Here is a 17401-nt window from a genome sequence, read left to right as displayed (position 1 = left end):
GGGTGACAGGGAAGAGGTTTAAGACAGAGTGAGTTAGGGGCCTGACGACACAAGCATGGCGGGGCACAGTGAGATTTCCATCGTAGAGCAATGGAGCCTTTCAAGGGTGTTAAGTGGGAGAGGGATCCCATTTAAATGATCTAATTGATGTTGACAAGGATTGCCTGGCTTCTCTGTGGAGCCTGGATTACAGGGGACAAGAGTGTTAACCCAGAGGCTAGTTAGCAGAGTCCGAGTGAGCGTTGACAGTGGCTGCGCTAGGGGCGGGGCTGTGGAAATGGAGAGCAGTGAAAGGGTTCGTGAGGTAGAACCATGAGACTTGGTGATGGAAGAAAACGTGAGGTGGTGGAGGGGAGAGAAGGTGAGGGAAACGGCAGAATGAACCAACTCCTGGGTTTGGGGCTTGACTAACAGAGGCCCCATTGGTTTAGGCAGGAAATACTGAAAAAGAGATTTGGGGTGTGGGGATCCAGGCACCAGGATACTGTCCTGAACAACACCAGTGTGGTCTCTGCCTCATGGGTCTTCCAGTTCCCAAGACTCCATGGTGCTGCTAAATGGAACCTACTGGCCCCTGGATGTCATGGGGACAACACAGTTCAGAGAGGCCTGTGCTTAAAGCCTTCGCTGCCCATCTGGAAGCCGTGTGGTCTTAGGCAAGCAAAGTAACTTCTGCCAACCTCAGTCTCAAGCTATAAAGCAGGGATGATACAGTTTACAATGACTGGATCACTTAAATCAGTACAACTGGTACCAATTATGCTTCTAACTTTGTTGGTGGGCATAGAATCACACCTGGACCACAGAGCTAGACCAAGGAACTCCAGTTCACGGCCCCAGCCCCCTGGATAGGCTGGCTGTGGACGGGGCAAGGCAAGCGAGGTCCTTTTTGACTCTTTTTCTTTGCTGTGCATCTACTGATCACCAACTTTCCCTCCAAAGGAGACGTTATTCCTGTAGAATTGCCGCGACCTCCAGTCACGTGGTGCTCTGGCCTAAGTGTCTGGGTCAGCAATAGTTCTCTGCTCACAAGAATCAAAACGGACTCTGATTAATTTAAGAAGAAAGGAAACTTATTGGTTGGGTGTAGTGGAGCTCACAGAAAGTAGAGAGGGCCAGGGAACCAGGCTCTGGGAAGATGGAAGATGAGCTCTAAGATATTTCAGCCGTTTTTTTCCTTGATCAAGATTCCAGTTCCAGCAAGAAGATCTGATCAGTCTGGCTGGGGTCATGTACCCAAAGAGGACCTGCCAACCGGCTGACAGTTTGCCCAATGCAGGTCCCTCCAATGCAAGTAGAGTTGGTCCTGCAAAAGGAACTTGAAACCATCACCCAAAGAAGAAGGCATGGGTGATGTGAGTGGGCTCTCCTCCTCTGGCAGTATTAGGCCTGAGAATTACCTCATTAGAAACTATGGAGTGAATGCCCTTTATGAGTGAGAAGTTAGGGCTGCCAACTCTGAGATTCTCTGATCATTTGTATTGTGCCACTATTTACATTTGTACAAGCCTGATCACAATGATTTGCCAGACAACACCTGGTCAGTTTAAAAGGCTGGTCCAGTCTAAATGATAGGTGGCCTTATTTGGATTTTTAAAACTCTTCCTCTAAAATGTCAGTAAGGAAGTAGGCATGAAATGTTGAAACAAAAAGAAGGATTCTGGTCATTTCCCTATCTGTAAATGTCACATATGAGAGTCACTAGTGGGATCCGCCTGATATTTCTAGTTCTTAGCCTGAAGTTAAGAGTAGCCATGTGAGTTGCTTTGGCCAATGACATGTGAGTAGAAGTGATGTACCGCTCCTAGGCAGTTGTCAGAGCCAGTGTGTGATTTGTCATACTCTTTCCCTCTGCCACAGAAACCAGCAATGCCCCAGATGGCAGCTGCTGCATCAGCCCAGTCCTGACTGAGCATGATATGGAAGAGCTTCTGGACACCAGAAGTGAAAACGTTGGACGAGGGCCAGCTCCGGTGGCCTAGTGGTTAAGTTCAATGCACAAATAAAAAGAGGAAGATTGGCAGCAGATGTTAGCTCAGGGCGAAACTTTCTCAGCAAAAAAAAAAAAAAAAAAAAAAAAGAAAGAAAGAAAATGTCATATGAACAAGAAATAAGCCTTTCTTATGTAAAGCCCCTGACATTTGGGGGTTGTTTTTTGTTGCAGCATAAGCTACCCTATCCTGACTGATACATCAAGCCTTCATACCCTTGCACCATTGGGGCCCATCCTTTAGGTACTGGTGACAGCAAAAGGGAAGAAAAGTCATAAAAACTTGACACTCTACATAGATCACAAAACAGTTGCATGTGTTAAATAGTTTTGCATTAAGACCAAATGTTTTTAAAAACATGGTTCCATATTACCCTTCCCTGATATGACCTACAAAACTCCAAACATACCCAAAATTCTCTTCATCTGGTCATCCTGAAAAGACTGTCCTTGATTGGACGGAGTCTCTGTCCTTGTGTTAGAAATGACCCTGTATCAGTCAGGGTCTCCACAGGAAATGAGTGATACACTCAATTTGTTATATTCGAAGAGGGCTTATTAAGAGGACTATTTATCAAGATTCTCCTTGGGGGATAATGCAGTACCCCAGGGTTAGACCAGCAGGGTGTCATTATACCCAAGGCCTGAAGGGGCAAGTGGAAGGAGGGGCTGCCAGAGCCCAGAGAGAGGAGCCACCTTTTAGGAGCTGTGACCTTAGTTTTAGATGTCAGATGTGGTTCTCAGGCACAAAACCAGGTGGAGACGAGCAGAGACAGTTGCTGAGGGACAAACCGAAGATGTCTACCACATCTAGCACTGTTGGTGACAGCAACCATGTCCACAACAACTATGTTGTCAGATTTCCAGCCTGTTTGGGTCCAAGAAAGGGGGCAACTTTGAAGCCATCTTTAGCTTTGCTCATGACTTTCAGGGTCCAGTAGCGACCTCTATTCTGGAGTCAGGCGCTGGCTACTTACCAGAGAGTAGACGGCCATAGAGAAGATCTCCTTTTTTATATCCTCCCCAAGTTCTTGTGGTATTGGAGAAAATTATCACCAAGAGGACCAATCCTGTCTTGAATTAGTAACATGAACCCAGAGCACGTCAAGAAATTCACATTCTTTAATGAAACAGATCTTTCTAGACAGGGACATATGTTAGCTCCTCTCCACTTTTTCTTTGAAACTGATAACATTTCATGAAATGTAAAATTACATAAAATAAAAAATACAATATATTTATAGATAACACTCTAAACAATTTTTCTTTTTTTAAAAGAAACCTTTTAGGCGTTTGGGATTATTTTTCAGTTCAGTCTACAAAGGAAACTTTAAAAACATCTGATGGAGCCAAGGGAACATTTTTCACAAACTGAACAATGTAATACCACGAATTATTTGAGGCTTATCAAGGACCAGATCAATGGCAAATACCAGTATGAATCTGCTAGTTAACAAGATTTTACAAATGATTTAAGCAGGCTGAGCATTTCACAAGTAATGTGAAACTTAACTTTAGAGGAAAATAGTCTTACACTGAATCAACGCGCAGCCTCATTTTCTCTGTTTTCAGAAATTCCACAAGCTGAAGTTAATTCCAGGCCCTTCCTCTGCCCTAGGATCCAGGTTCTAGCTTCTGAGAGACCAGATTGCACTAGAAGTGTACCAGGCTGAAGACCCAGACCCCAAATATTTCATCAGGTTGTCAAGATAATTCTCTAAACTCAAGTTAGTCTGGGAGCTTTGTGACATCCCCAAGGGCCAGCACCCAATTAAAGGTCAAAGAAGGCTGGAGCAAAATCATCGCCTGGCTCCTTCATCCGCTTCTGGCGATGTGTTCAGGAAGGTCACTGAGCATTTGGAAAAACCACGGCAGGGGGCCTGGGTCTTTCTACCGCATGGACTTTCTCTCGTGAAGCCAGCTGTGTGGTTCTTTGCAGAACCTGCATGGTGCGAATTCCCCGGGAGTTGGAGCTTCCAGGGGACCGGCCTGGCCAGCCCCAGCTGAATCAGAGCTTGTCTTTTCTGGGAATACATCACTCGCAGGAGGCCTAAAGGAACGTCTTCACAAGAGCCCCATTGTTTCCAATTGGCCATAAGTTGATAATTGTTGAAGTTGTGTGTTTTTGAAAATATTCATACTGAAGAGATAAAAATAAGTACCATTGTTTCACGAGGACAGCCAATACGGAGGCAGAGCTGACTCTGTTTCTGACTCCCTCTCACTTTTCCAGGGCATTTGCAGTCTTATTTAGACTTCTAAAGGTTGAAACTACAGAATTTTCATGTCCTTGGAGACACACCCTTAACAGCCACCTGATGGATCCTGATTTCAGTTTCAACTTTGACAGATAAGATGAGACAAAATAAAAGCCCAGAAAATATACAAATCAGAGAAATAGAATCTGCCCTAACAGGCAGGGAAGTCCTGAAGCACAAGACGAGCAGCTCCGTTTGCAGAATCCAAGTTCTCCCAGGGTGGGGTCATGACATGAGAATGTGGGCTGAGCCTCCATCCAGGGCCAGGAGAGGCCCAGGGAGAGCCGGTGAGAGCGAAGCAGAAGATGCAGGGCCGCTCCAGGAGGGTCTGCTCGGTAACGCTGGGGTCGGTGCGTCGGCATTTCTCACATTGCATTGCTAAGGCTCTGACAGCTGATCCTTTACATACATACACATATACAGACATATATTATTATTAATAATAATACTTTGTGGTTTTTTGTTGTTTTAAGGGAAAAATATTCCCGTGCATTTCTCCTACCTTTCTTTGTATTCTTTTTTTTTTTTTACTCCCAGCAATTATTTTAATTAGACATAGTCCTCTGGGGCATATTCAGATCTTCAAAAAATATAACCTTTAACCTTTTGCAAATACTTTGTTTAAAAGGATGTGGATTCATCCCAAAGGAATCCTAGCACTTGGGAGCTATCTCAGCTCTCACTGAAAACCCTCGTGCACTGTCCTGGGGTCGATACTAACCAAACAGGACGTAGGGTTATGTAAACATTATTTAAAAATTATTCCAACATAAATACTCTTTTAAAGCTAACATACCACAGCTTTTAGCTCATAATGCCCATAGATGCCTTAATGAAATGCCATTCAAACTACCTCACTGTTTAAAGTGTACCTGGAGGTTCTAAAACTATGTAAACAACATCCTCTACACTTCTCTGGAACAAGCGCCGAGGGCGGTGACTTCCGATCACAGGTTGGTGATTGAATATGAGTTAGTCTGAACACAGTTACCAATGAACTCTTTAACCTGGTTGGTTACAGGAAGTTAGTCCCAGGTTGACTTGTTCCACAAGGTGTTCATTCTTACATAATTTATAATTAACTCATTTTCAACAGTGTTCACCCCACAAGGGACCTGAACTCCTCCCTCGTAAGATGTCTTTGCACGTCTTGCAAATGCAGTTTGACCCGGTTGTCGAGGAGGCGAGGTTAACCACAGCCAGTGCCTCCAAGGCCGGAGGAAGAAACGTTCTCCTGAGCCCGCGGAATCCCGAGCACAAGTGGAGTCTTCCCAAAGTCAGTGAGTGAAGGAGTATGGGGAGGAGCCAGGATTTACTCTTCTTGGCAAACGGGGGACTCTCAGCAGCAAATGTTCTGCTGGAATTCATAGTGGATGCCCTGGCCCCTAATGCAACCGGGGGCACGGGAAAGCCAAAGGAGGCAAGGAGACCCGAGGACGCAGGAAAAGGTCTCCTAGCTTGGTGACAATGATTCTCCCTCTGTGCACTGCTTACGGGGATGCCTTTTTTAGTCCTGACATCCATATTCTCAGGTTTCCTGGTTGACATGTCCCTGGCAGAGAGAAAGGAAAAGTCTCCAGCCAAAGCTGTGAGTAACAAATCAGCCATGGCCGAGCTTTTATCCTCATTGCCCAGTGTACACAGAAGACAGCCTGAGTCTCCAGGACACGGTCACATTGCTGGCACCTTGGAAGCACATCCAGAAATAGAAGAATGACCAACCCAATAACCAGTCTTTTGCCCCATAGGAGCCAGGGACAAGCAATGGGTACAAAGAGACATAATGAATGGTCAATGACTTCAAACAACCTTCTCTAAAAGTCCACAATTGATAACGTTGCAGCCAGAACGAAAGGAATATCTTCTCTCCTCCTTGTTGGCCAAACTTCATCAGATACATGTCTCCAAGACTAGATTTTGAGTTTTTGTTTGAGAAAAATACGGTACACTGTTTTAGGGTAGATTGACAAGGTGCCATTGTTATAAAGACATTCTCAGTTCCTGTCTGTGAAGAATACTGACGTTATTTCTTCATGTGCAGGGCATCCTGGAACTTGGTGCTGGTGTACTGGGCGTGAAAGCCTTTCTTGTTGATGGTGTCGTCCGTGTGAAATCGAATCATCAGAGAATCCCCTGCAGAGTAGATTTCTTCCAATGGCTGCAGAAAAGAGACAGGAAAACCATGGGGACCTTGAGTCAGTTGGCTTGGTTGGAGTTTAAAAGAAGGAGGATGGGACAGAACCTTACACAAAGACCCAGGAAGGCTGATGCTGCCATGGGGTGGCCCTGGAACCAGAGACTCTGAAGGGCATCAAAACAAGCAATTGTTCAAAGGAAAGCATTGCAAATTCTGCTCCAGAGAGCTCCCCACGTACTGCTTTTCCAAAGACGATCCTAGATGCACGGCTCATATCAATCTATTATTTATTAAGTGCATAGATTTATTAAGTGCGCTGCTCTTTGAGCTATCAGATCTTATCTCATGTAAATTTTACAACAACTTTATAAGACAGGTGGTATCTCCATTTCATGCTTGAGGAAACTGAGACTCAAGTTCACACAGCTGGACAGGACCCAAGCTCAGGTCCTTCTGACAATAGAGTGTGTACCGTGAGTCACTCAGCTCTAGGGTCACCATTGTGATGTGTGTCCCAGGAGACGTAAAACAAAGACCATTGTTTAGGCCTATGTCCTGTCCAAGGACAAAATATGGGATGGAGTCACTACATGTGTCAAAAAGGTTTTGCCTGGTGGTCGATGAACGGGAGCCAGGTTCTGGGGATGCTGTCTGCCAGATTCCAGTGGAACCAAACTGGGCTTCCCACGCATGTCACTGCTCAGGACCCCCAAGGTTTTCCTCTGCACATGGACCCCCCAGTTTGAAAGACTCTATCCATCAACTGCTCTGCCTTGGTTACGTCATACTTTGTCATTGTTTCTTTTTGGGAGGAGGAAGGAAGATGAAGGGAAATTATTCAAAGACTCATATAAATGCCAGTTTGAGGTTCTGTTTAGCACAAGAAGCACTAGTGACTCCAAAATGACTTGATGTAAGTCCAGCCAATTGCAAAGAAACCTGAGTGATCTGCCCCAGAGGTGGAGAAAAGGCGGAGGCTGGGGGTCCAGTGAGGTGCAGCCAGAGAGAGACCAGGACATGTACTGGCTGGTCCACACACTTCACTGAACATCAAATATATGCCAGGCCCTGTGTCAGGCACTGGGAAAATAGTGAACAAAACCGGCCTGCCCTGTCCTGGGCAGGTGGCCCAGGAAAGAGGTGATAATGAGAAAACGATGATGACCTTGAGCATAACTATTGTGTTTATAGTAAGACAGTGACTTGTAAGTTTCATAGGCATTTGGTTTTGCTTGGGGAGAGAATTGTGAATATACGGAATATACAAAAGTATAATTAAAAAATTAAAAGAGCCTGAAGGCCAAATAAAAAATGCAGGAAGGGAAACTTTGCAAAAATAAGAGGAAGGTCCCAAAAGGAAAATGCTCTTACACAGCTTCTCAGGAGAGGCCTTCATGAACTGGGCCCCCATGCGTCCCAACCTTCTCTCTGACTATTTCCCGCTTTGCTCCAGCAGAACGGGCCTCCTGGCTGGTGCTATTAAGCGGCAGGGGTAGCTAGGACTCAAACTCGTGCGTCCCATGCTCTGACTCGTCACACATTGTCCCTGGCCCGGCATCCCCGGGACTCACCCCTGAGCCACAGAAGCGGCCAAGCCTGGGTGCCGTGCTGTCATAGCCGTCATAGGCCTCCATGTAGTCGTAGCCACAGTCGGCTTCCTCCTCCACTTCAAAGGTCCGGAATACCAACTCCACGCCATAGCCGTCCTCTGCCACGATCACCCAGTCACACTGGGCCTGGCTCGGGTAGTTGTTGTCCCCAAACTGGGCATGGGAATAGAGCTCCTTGGTCTGCACTTCAGCCTTCAGCCTGCCCCCACACTCTGGACGGAGAGAGACCCGTGAGGCTCCCTGGGCACCGAGAACCCATGCGCCACCCACACCCACTACCCAACCTGGGACTTCTCTCCCCACACCCTCCAGACAGGCCCACTTTCTCTGCAAAGCCGCCTCGTGCCCTGTGGGAGAGCACGCAAGTCTCACAATCCCATTTTACAGAGGAGCAAACAGAAGCCCATGAGTTTCATGGCTCACAGGGGCATCCAAATTGGCCTTACACGCCAAGGCCCTATGCTCCCGGGTTGGGCCACATAAGGCCTCTGGGAATTCCTGAGCATCTACTGAAAAAAGCTGGCTGCTTGGATCTTTACCACTTAATTCCCTGCAAGTGCTGGAAGCCTCTGAGAAGGGCTCAAACCAGCCAGACGGACTTACTGTAATTTGTAGTTTCTGCCAACAGAGGGCAGCAAAGGCACATCAGAACTGGGGGTGAGTGCAAACCTAGAAAGCTCAGGACAGGCTGGCTGCTCCTTAGAGAGTGCTGACCACAGCCCAGCTCTGAGGCCCCTGTGGGTGTCACAGGTGAGCTGCGCTGGGACTGTGGGCTTGTATTCTGTAGCCTCGGCTTCTGGGTTTTTTACTAGGACAGTAACTCTTGTTGGCCTGGGTCCCACACTATCTTGTGTCTAGGTTACTAGAGACCACATAACATAAATGGATAAATGAGAATGACCAGAGATTAGAAAGCACCAGAAATTTTGGAGGCAAATTTCCTCCACTGCTCGTCCTCGGCGTCAATGTGCTCCATGCCCCCGAGGGACCCAGACAGCTCCCCCCCCCAACCACCACCGTGAGGTGGCTCCTGCACTGTCCGGTAATTCTCCAAGGGCCAGATGGCCCCAGTCCTGTCCCGCTGCCAACTCTTAGCTCCGTGTGTGCTCTGGCTTGGAATTCCTTCCAGGTCCGGGCCGTCTTTGAGAAATTTCAAATTCCTGAGATGCGAGTGGCAATGAAATGGGCATAGACCAGGGCAGGAAGACCATATTGCCAGATCCCCTCTTCATTCTTCCCCACCTGCTCCAGGCCCCAGGAGGCCCCAGGAGGCCGGCCTCTAGGTCGACATGGATGGGCCCCCTTGCCCTCTGCCTTCAGGTTGGGTTTAGCCACGGGGAGCACCAGCAGATCAGAGGAGGGAGGAGACAGAGGTCAGGGGACTGAGTCCCAGACTCTGCCTGCCTGGTTGCCACAGGCTGTTTGACTGAAGCTCACAGCTCCTGTCCAGGTCTGTCTCCAGGCTCCAGGAACCGCTCCCTCCTTTGGCATCTGGGCCTGGGGCTAGTAACAGCCTTGCAGTTCCCAGCCCTGGTTGCTGCACTGTCGCCTGTGGTGTCCCCACACCCTGCCCACTCCTAATAATAGTCCCTTATTAAATTCCCCTCAAATAATGACTCTATCTGAGTGTGCCCCCATTTCCTGCTGGGACCCTGACCCCACCTCAAGCCCCTATGCTCTATCTATAGGGACAAGAGGGTGAAGTCACCAGACAACGGCTTCTAAACTCCCCTAGGGGAAGCTAGAACCTTTCAAGGAGCTTAAGAAGGTTCTGTAGACAATGAAGTGTTTCCTGCTAGGCGAGGGCAAGGCAGACCACCTCAGGGCACTAGTTGTTATTCTGTTTTACCAGATTCATGTTTTCTGGCTCTGAAGAAAAACTGGGGGAGGGGCTGTTAAACAGATCAGAAAACTTCACAGAGTCCTGTGATCATGATCTCCGATTCTGAGGGGGCCGTGGGCAGCCACCACTTCCCCAAAGGGCCACAGTCTAACGCCAAGATGAGAGTCAAAGTCAAGTCCATGGGTTCTAGTCCCAGGAGGCAACATTTTAATGGCTAAAGAGCAGAGCCCTTTTCTTACTGACATTCTTCTATTTAACAAAGTAGATATGTAAGTTATCAGCATATATATTTTCCTCCAAAGGACTGAATAAAGCTATTTACATTTTCAGTGGAGGAAAGAATAATGGGGAACAGAAACATGTTCTATTTTCTGGAACTGGTCCATGGAGGGTAACCAGGGCTGCTCTGCCCCACTCAGCTCCCAGACTCTGGATTTCACAGACCAGCAAAACTACAAACACGTTTTTAAAGGAGGGATGGGAGGAAGGAAGGGAGGAAAGAAAGGTGGCACCAACGAAGGGTTACCCACTTTAAATGTTGTCAGTTAAGGACATTGAAAGAAAACACCCCTTCGAGCTATGGTTGTCCACGTTTCACGATGAAAGGGACATGTCATCACGCCCACCCTTCCCCCATAGTCAGAATAAGAGGCTGGTCTGTCCCTGCCCGCATCACCTATCCATCCCACGTTGGCGTGGGAATGAGCTGGAGGCCGGCGGCCGCCGCGTACCTGTGCTGTGCACGGCCTGGAAGCCTTTCCTCTGCACTGAAGCATCTGAATGAAACCTGACAAACAGGCTGCTGCCCGAGGCCACCGTGGGGTCCGGCTTCTTGCTGCCGCAGAAACGGCCAAGGATGGGGGCCAGGCTGTCGGGCCCGTCGTACAGTTCCAGGTGGTCGTAGGCACATTCCTGGTGCTGCTCCATCTCAAATTCATTAAACATCTGGGGACGGGAGAGCAGAAAGTGAGGCAAGAGTCGCTGCAGCCAGGAGGTGCACTTCTCCAGGGGCGGGAGAGGACCCGTGTGGCAGGACACGCGTCTGCCCTGCCAGCTGTGCAGGGAACGTGGGGCCCATGGTGACGATGGGGACATCTGCAGAGAGGGTCTCAACTTGGCCCCTCTTTCGGTCCCCAAACAACCCTATGAGGTAGTTACATGAGCTATGGCCACCACGACCGCTTTGCAGATGAGACGGCCGGGTTTCAGAGTTTAAATGCTTGCTGAGGTCTGTGTCCTTCCACCATAGCATGCAGCTTCTCCCTCAGTGATAAGAACAGCAATGACTGGGTGCTCACTTTGGGCCAGGAGCTGTTTTAAGCCTTTTACAAAGATCACTTCATTTAATCTTCACAACCCTGTGATGTGTCTGCCATTATAATGCCCTCTTCACAGAAACTGAGGCACAGGGCTGTCGGATGACTTGCCCAAGGTCACCCAATAACCAGGAGGTCTGGCTGCAGAGTCCCTGCCCTTACCCTCTGTGCTGTACTGCAGGGTCCTGCAGCGCAAATGCTGTGAGTGACCCTAAGTGTACGCTGCACCGCACGGTCATCCTCATAGTGGCTGACATTCGCTCAATGTTTTTTCCATGCAGAGCTCTGTGCCAAGTGGTTATGGGCATTTTCTCACTTGATTCTGATGACACTGAGGGAAAAGCTATTATTATCCCCAATGTGCAGAAGGGGAAACTGAGTCTTAAGAAGTTAAGTGGCTTGCTCAAGCTCACACAGCTAGTGGAAGAGGGAGCTGGGCTTGACCCCCAGGTGGCCTGACTCCAGCCCATGCTTCTGACCATGGCTCCCTCCCCACTGTTCTCCCTAAAGACTGTCCCCTGAAGCTGGCCAGGAGAGCCCCACAATTCCAGGCCATGACCCCAGCTTTGCAGCCCCAAATGTAGGGTTTCTCAGGCCCTGGACAGATGACTGGCCAATGGCCTGTCCATGGCTGGGAGGGAGATGTGATGAGGTGAGAGGGGATAGTGTTCATGAAATGAAGACTTGGACCAAATGACAGAGTGGGGAGCGAGGACATTAGTGTGGGGGCTCAATTCACATGAAGGGGCTGGGGTGCAGGGCAGGGATGGAGGGAGAGAGGGGAGATCGGAGGGTCCATTAGCAGTGGGGCTTTTGCAGGAATGACGAACACACTTGAAATGGGCAAAGCTCTTCACACCTAATAGAAAGACGGCTGTGGGGCCAGAGACTGAGGGTGGGGACAGTGGGCAAGAGCAAGAAGGAGAGTGCATCAGCACCAGCACTGGTGGGCCAGGGAGGCGGGGAGCTCCCCAAAAGTCCACGGGACACCCTGTGGCTGTCCCCATGCAGTGAAACACCAGCTTCCACCCGCGTTCTACAGCAGCAAAAAGCACAATCAAGATATCCACCATCCACTTCCCAAGAAAGTTTTTTAAAAAACCTAGTGCATATATGTATGAACCTCCGATAACTGAGGTCTGGACTAACTGTGCAGACCTGTGATCGTTGCTCTGGTTCTTGAGTCTTGTCAAGAACCGAGGGCGGACTAAAATCTTGCGGCCCTTCCCCAGGAGCGCCGCTTCCAGCTGCGCAGGTTGCGCGTTTCCAACGCCAGGGGGCGCCATGGCCCCGCCGTCGGCAGAGACACACGCTGCCATCGCGAACATTTTCTGGCAGGTGGCAGTCTTGGGGAAGGAGTGCTTTCTCTAAGGCACGCTGCTTAAGTCCCCCTCTCCCAGGGTCAAGGCTGTTTTGACTGACCCAGGAGAGCAGCCGCCGCCAGCATTTCCCAGGCGAGCAGCCAGGCACGGGAGGTGCCTGCTGTGATGGTCAGGGGCCCTGCCTTCTCCGCCCTCGATGCCCCGGGCCTGGCACAGAGGCCCCAGCACCCGCGCCCCAGCCTGCGAGCCCGTTCTCCCACCTGTCCTCACCGCGCTGGCCCACAAACACCCCCGCAGGACCCCAGTGATGGTCTATTTATCATCACTTTCTCCTTTATTCTCTTCCATTCTCCCCGCATTATTGGTCCATAATTCAGGGCAACATCCATATGCCCTCTGAAGAGCTTACTCATCTCCAGAGTCAGAACGACCCATTTAAAAACTGTCTGTCTGTGTGTCTGTGGAGTACAACTTCTCCAACTGGCAAGAGGGCTTGATTAACACTCCAGAATCAGGGAGTCCCTGGGAGCTCAGAAGTGAGACTCGTACAAAGACTCATTCCTCCTTTGAAATAACGGGGTATGGTGTGGAGATCACAATCATACGCCTGGATGGGACTTTAAAGAAAGGCTTGGGAGATATATTAATTTTTAATTCGAGAGAATTAGCGTAAATAACTTAATCTCCTATTGCTAATTGAAAAGAATGTAAGTTGCAGAAGAATATGAATGAATCCACTTGAAAAGTTTGAACAAGAAAAAGAATATATATTTTTTCCCATGTGTGTACATATGTGATTGGACATGCACAAGAAATTTCTGGAAGGAGTCACAAGAAAATGTTCAGAGAGGTCATTTCTAAAGTGGGCCTGGGGGTCCTGGAAACTTTTGATTTCTGCTTTCCAACCCTCTGAACTGATTACCTTTTTACCTTGAGAATGTATTGTCTTGTGAAACATTAAAACTGGAGACAACTGAATCTCAAACAGCACTACAGAACTGTGCGGTGGGTGCCGTCACACTGGCACCACTGTGAACAGCTATTTATAGGACTTTCCTCACCGCCAGCGGGGCTGAGGGCTTTACGTGTGTCCTCTCTTTTAAGCTGCACCACAGCCCCGTGAGCTCGGTCTCCCATCATCCCCGTTTCCCAGATAACAAAACTGAATCTGGGAAATGTTGAGTAACTTCCCCCGGTTTCTGAGCCGGGAGGTGGCTGAGCAGAGACTTGAACCCATGTCTGTTTGATACTGAAGACCACAAACTACGAAAATGACTCACGAGTTTCACCCGGTGGCCCGCGGTTGAAGAGATGGTCCAGGTACACTCCCTCCGGCTGGGGTATTTGTCAGGCCAGTTGGGGCTCGCCAGGGTCCCCTCTGCACTGCTGATCTTGTGCGCACAGCCAGCTGGGGGCGAGGGGGAACGCGGGCAGAGAGAGAATAATTCACTCTTGGGGAGCACCGGAGGCATCCTAAGAGAGCCTCCTCCCCTCGCTCTTATTGCCACATGGTCATTAGCAAATGTGGGGGCAGGGGTCAGCCTGAATCAAGGGTCCCCTGGCTTAGAGAGTGGCTGATTTGTTTGGTTTTGCTGCCTTCCTGGTGGTAGCTCAGGAGCCAGGCCATCTTTCTCGTTATTACCGCTCACGTCCTGGTTACCACTGGAAATGTGGGAGAGTGAGTGGTAAAGACCCCGGGCCTAGGGGTCAGATGGACTTCGGTTCAAGTCCTCGTTCCGCCACTTACCAGCTGTGCGACTTTGGGTACTTAGATAAGTTTCGGTCCCCTTATTTGTAAAAGGGGCGCCAACCTTGTAGGAGGGACATGTGGGTTAAATGAGATCACGCATGTGAAAGGCTTAGCAAGGGCTCACAAAGACCACTACGCCTTCCGTCTTTTAGGTTTGCAAAGCAGTTTCACGTGGTGGCTACAGATGTTGTTCTGGTTACAGTGCCACTAGCAGAGCAGCCCCATGACTTGCTCAGTGCGTAGCGTTTTGGCCAATAGCTAGAGCTTGTCCTCCTCTGTGTTGAGCACTGTGGTAGCATTTTGAATGCATCCTCTCATTTAATCCCTTCCGCTTTCCAAATGAGAAAATAAGCTTAGAGAGGGTAAGTGACTGCTGGTGAGGGGTGGAGCTGGGACCGGAGCCCTGCCTTTGCTGTTACTGATTAGGAAAGCGAGAGAGCTGAGGAGGTGGGCCCTGTGCCACCGCCATCTCCAGGGCCGCCCTGAGGCTTCCGTTGGAGGCAGCTGGAGGGGCGGTTGAGGGCGGGTCAGAGGGTGGAGGACAGCCGTTGCAAGGAGGGGCCTGCTCATCGTGCCTCTGCTCTCTGGCACACAGAGAACAGGTGCCAACCAGGATGGGACGGGGGTTCAGCTCCCTCTGCCCCACCCTGGGGGAACTCATGCGAAGGCAGCCTCTGTTCAGCTGCTGGGACCTTAGTGGGAGTTTAAGCCCCTCCTGGCCTCCCCCATGCCACAGGAGGCAAGCCTTGTTCTGGCCCAGGCCCACCTCACAGGGGTGGGACGAAGATTTGTTAAGTTCCAGAATGACAGTTCCTTCTACATTCTTCCAGCTCACCTCTCAACCCAACCTGTGACCACCCATGTCCTTGTCACAGGGTTGGGCTGCACCTTCCGAAGATGTCTTAGGTCATCCTCGAACACTCCAGGTAGGCCCTGACCACACTCTGTGCACCCCAGCCAAATCTCCTAACTCTACAACGTTTATCCCACGGCGGGAGTCAGGTCTTCACACCCTCCCTCGCCCTGATGTCCCCTGCAGGGCTCCATGGCTGGGCCAAGGCCTGCAGGCCTGTGTGTGTATCAAAGATGCTCAAAGTCCCTGGGCAGGGCTGCGTAAGAGCAGAGGGAGGCTTCTTCCAGAAGGGCTGAACATTCAAAGCCCTCTGGCCCTGAAGAACTCCCAGGAGTGAATGGAGCAGGGAGCAAGGTTTTCCCAATTCCATTTTACTACTAGACCTGCATACGGTAAATAATATTATGACATAGATGGCTGATATTCACTGACATTTCAAGTGCTTAATATGTGCCAGGCTGTCTGAAAGACTTTCTAGGCATTCTCTCATTTAACCTTCACAAAAACTGTTAGAAGGGGCTATGCTTAGTCCCTTTTAAACAGAAGAGGAAACTGAGGCTCAGAGAGGTTAAGTAACTTGCCCAAGGTCGCACAGCTAGTAAGTAGCAGAGCCAGGTTTACACCTGGGTAGTCTGATCCTGGAGCCTGGGGGATAATAACTCCAGGAGCGCACCTGAGGGCCCCTGCCCACCTCCTGAAGGAGGGAGCCGCCCTGGGGAAAATCCCTCTTCAGCAGGAGGGCGGGAGGAGGGAGGGCGGGTGCTCTCAGTCACACACATCCCCCGGGCGGCCAAGTCAGCCCAGCCTGGCCGCGGTCCAGCCTCACCCTCTTTACAGTCGTGCCCGTTCTCGTGGAGCCGGTAGCCATTCCGGCAGCGGCAGAGGTAGCTCCCGAACGTGTTGATGCACTCGTGCTGGCAGCCGCCGTTGTCCTTGGCGCACTCGTCCTTGTCTGGAGAGATCAACGGACTCTTCTCAGGGCAACTGCCAACTGGAGGACGTCCCTCACAGCCCAAAACCCTGCTCAGAAGTAGCCTCCTCCAGGCAGCCGCCCTGGTTGCCCGACTCTGCTTACCCCCTCGCTGCGGTGGGGGAGCATTTGTTGGATATTACTTGGTCCTGGCATATATTGAATTCCCCATGCACCTAAAGCACTTTATTGTATATATATGTTCTCCACCCCTGCTCCTTATCAAAAACAAGGAGCTCCTTAAAGGTTAAGCTAATACTAATACTAAAAATAACAATAATAAAAACAGCTACCATGGAGTGAGTATTTGCTATGCGGTGGGCACTGCCCCAAGCACCTTCTATACATTATCTAAGTTAATTCTCACACAACCATAGGAGGGAGGTGCCCGTGCTCCCGTTTTACAGGTAAGGAAACTGAGGCTGAGAACGCCCACGTGCCCAAGGTCACCCAGTGAGCAAGTGGCCTGTGTGACCCAGAGGCCTGGGCTCATCCTCCAGGCCCCCACACCACCTCCTGCCTGTGGAGTAGGCAGCGTGCGGGCCAGAGGCCAGACGGCCACGTGCCAGCCCTACTCCATCACATCCGCTGCTGTGGCCTTGGGCAGTCCCTGACCTCTGCCTCAGTGGCCTCACCCGTCAAGTGGAGTCAACAGTGGTTTCCTTCCCGCAGAGGGTTGTTGGGAGGAGGAAATGAATGAGTCGGGGAAAGCTCTTAGAACAGCATCCAGCCCAGAGCCGCGGTTAGCTTTTGTTCTAGACTATGTGTGAACTCCAGTGTTAGCTGTTGTTGACATTGTGGTTCTTGCAGCCGAGCCAGCGCGGTGCGCAGCCCTGTCCTAAGCCGACTTCAGCCTCTAGTGAGTGAGGACGAGCCTCGGTCCCAGCCCCCACTGAGATAACTTCAGGGGCCAGGCGGGTCTCACTCCCCTCTCCATAGCCTCTGCCCACTGGGGGTCGAGTGTCACCGAACACTTTGTATTTGTTACACCCTGTGATTTCATGAGGACAACTTAGAATCCTTAAAGAACCCTTAAAGAGTAGAGAGGAAGCCCACGCGAGACTTCAGCTCTGGAACCCCATGCTGGAAGAGGCCAGACCCTGGAGCCTTGGAGAGAGCACGGCCACGCCCACACCCGGATCTCAGCCTGGGGCCTCGGGAACAGTGAGAATACATCTCACTTGCTTCAAGCCCCCCGGTTTGTGGTCATTTGTTGCGGTGGCCGTACATACATATCTATCTGCCAATATCACAGAGCCCGGATCTGCAAGCCGCCTCCAAGGCGGGGTGCTGTGAGGGCAGGGTCGGGGGTGGGCAGGTCCCCAGAGGCCGGGAGCCCGCAGAGCTGGGTC

General features: G+C 50.3%; 1 protein-coding gene across 1 annotated transcript in view; it reads right to left on the bottom strand.

The window, feature by feature from the left end:
* Nucleotides 1-4764: 4764 nt before the first annotated feature.
* Nucleotides 4765-17401, bottom strand: part of TLL2 (tolloid like 2) — a 133081-nt gene continuing 120444 nt past the window's right edge. Inside the window, exons 17-21 of the mRNA XM_001500497.7 lie at nt 15906-16031; nt 13757-13884; nt 10570-10783; nt 7957-8207; nt 4765-6406 (exon numbers count right to left, since the gene is read on the bottom strand). Coding sequence (XP_001500547.2) covers nt 6272-6406; nt 7957-8207; nt 10570-10783; nt 13757-13884; nt 15906-16031 — 854 coding nt within the window. The 3' untranslated portion in view covers nt 4765-6271. The remainder of the gene's footprint in view (nt 6407-7956; nt 8208-10569; nt 10784-13756; nt 13885-15905; nt 16032-17401) is intronic.

The sequence above is a fragment of the Equus caballus genome, chromosome 1 (genome assembly GCF_041296265.1).
Source record: "Equus caballus isolate H_3958 breed thoroughbred chromosome 1, TB-T2T, whole genome shotgun sequence".
NCBI lineage: Eukaryota > Metazoa > Chordata > Mammalia > Perissodactyla > Equidae > Equus > Equus caballus.
The sequence above is the reverse complement of the archived record's forward strand: the minus strand, read 5'-3'. Positions and strand labels throughout refer to the sequence as shown.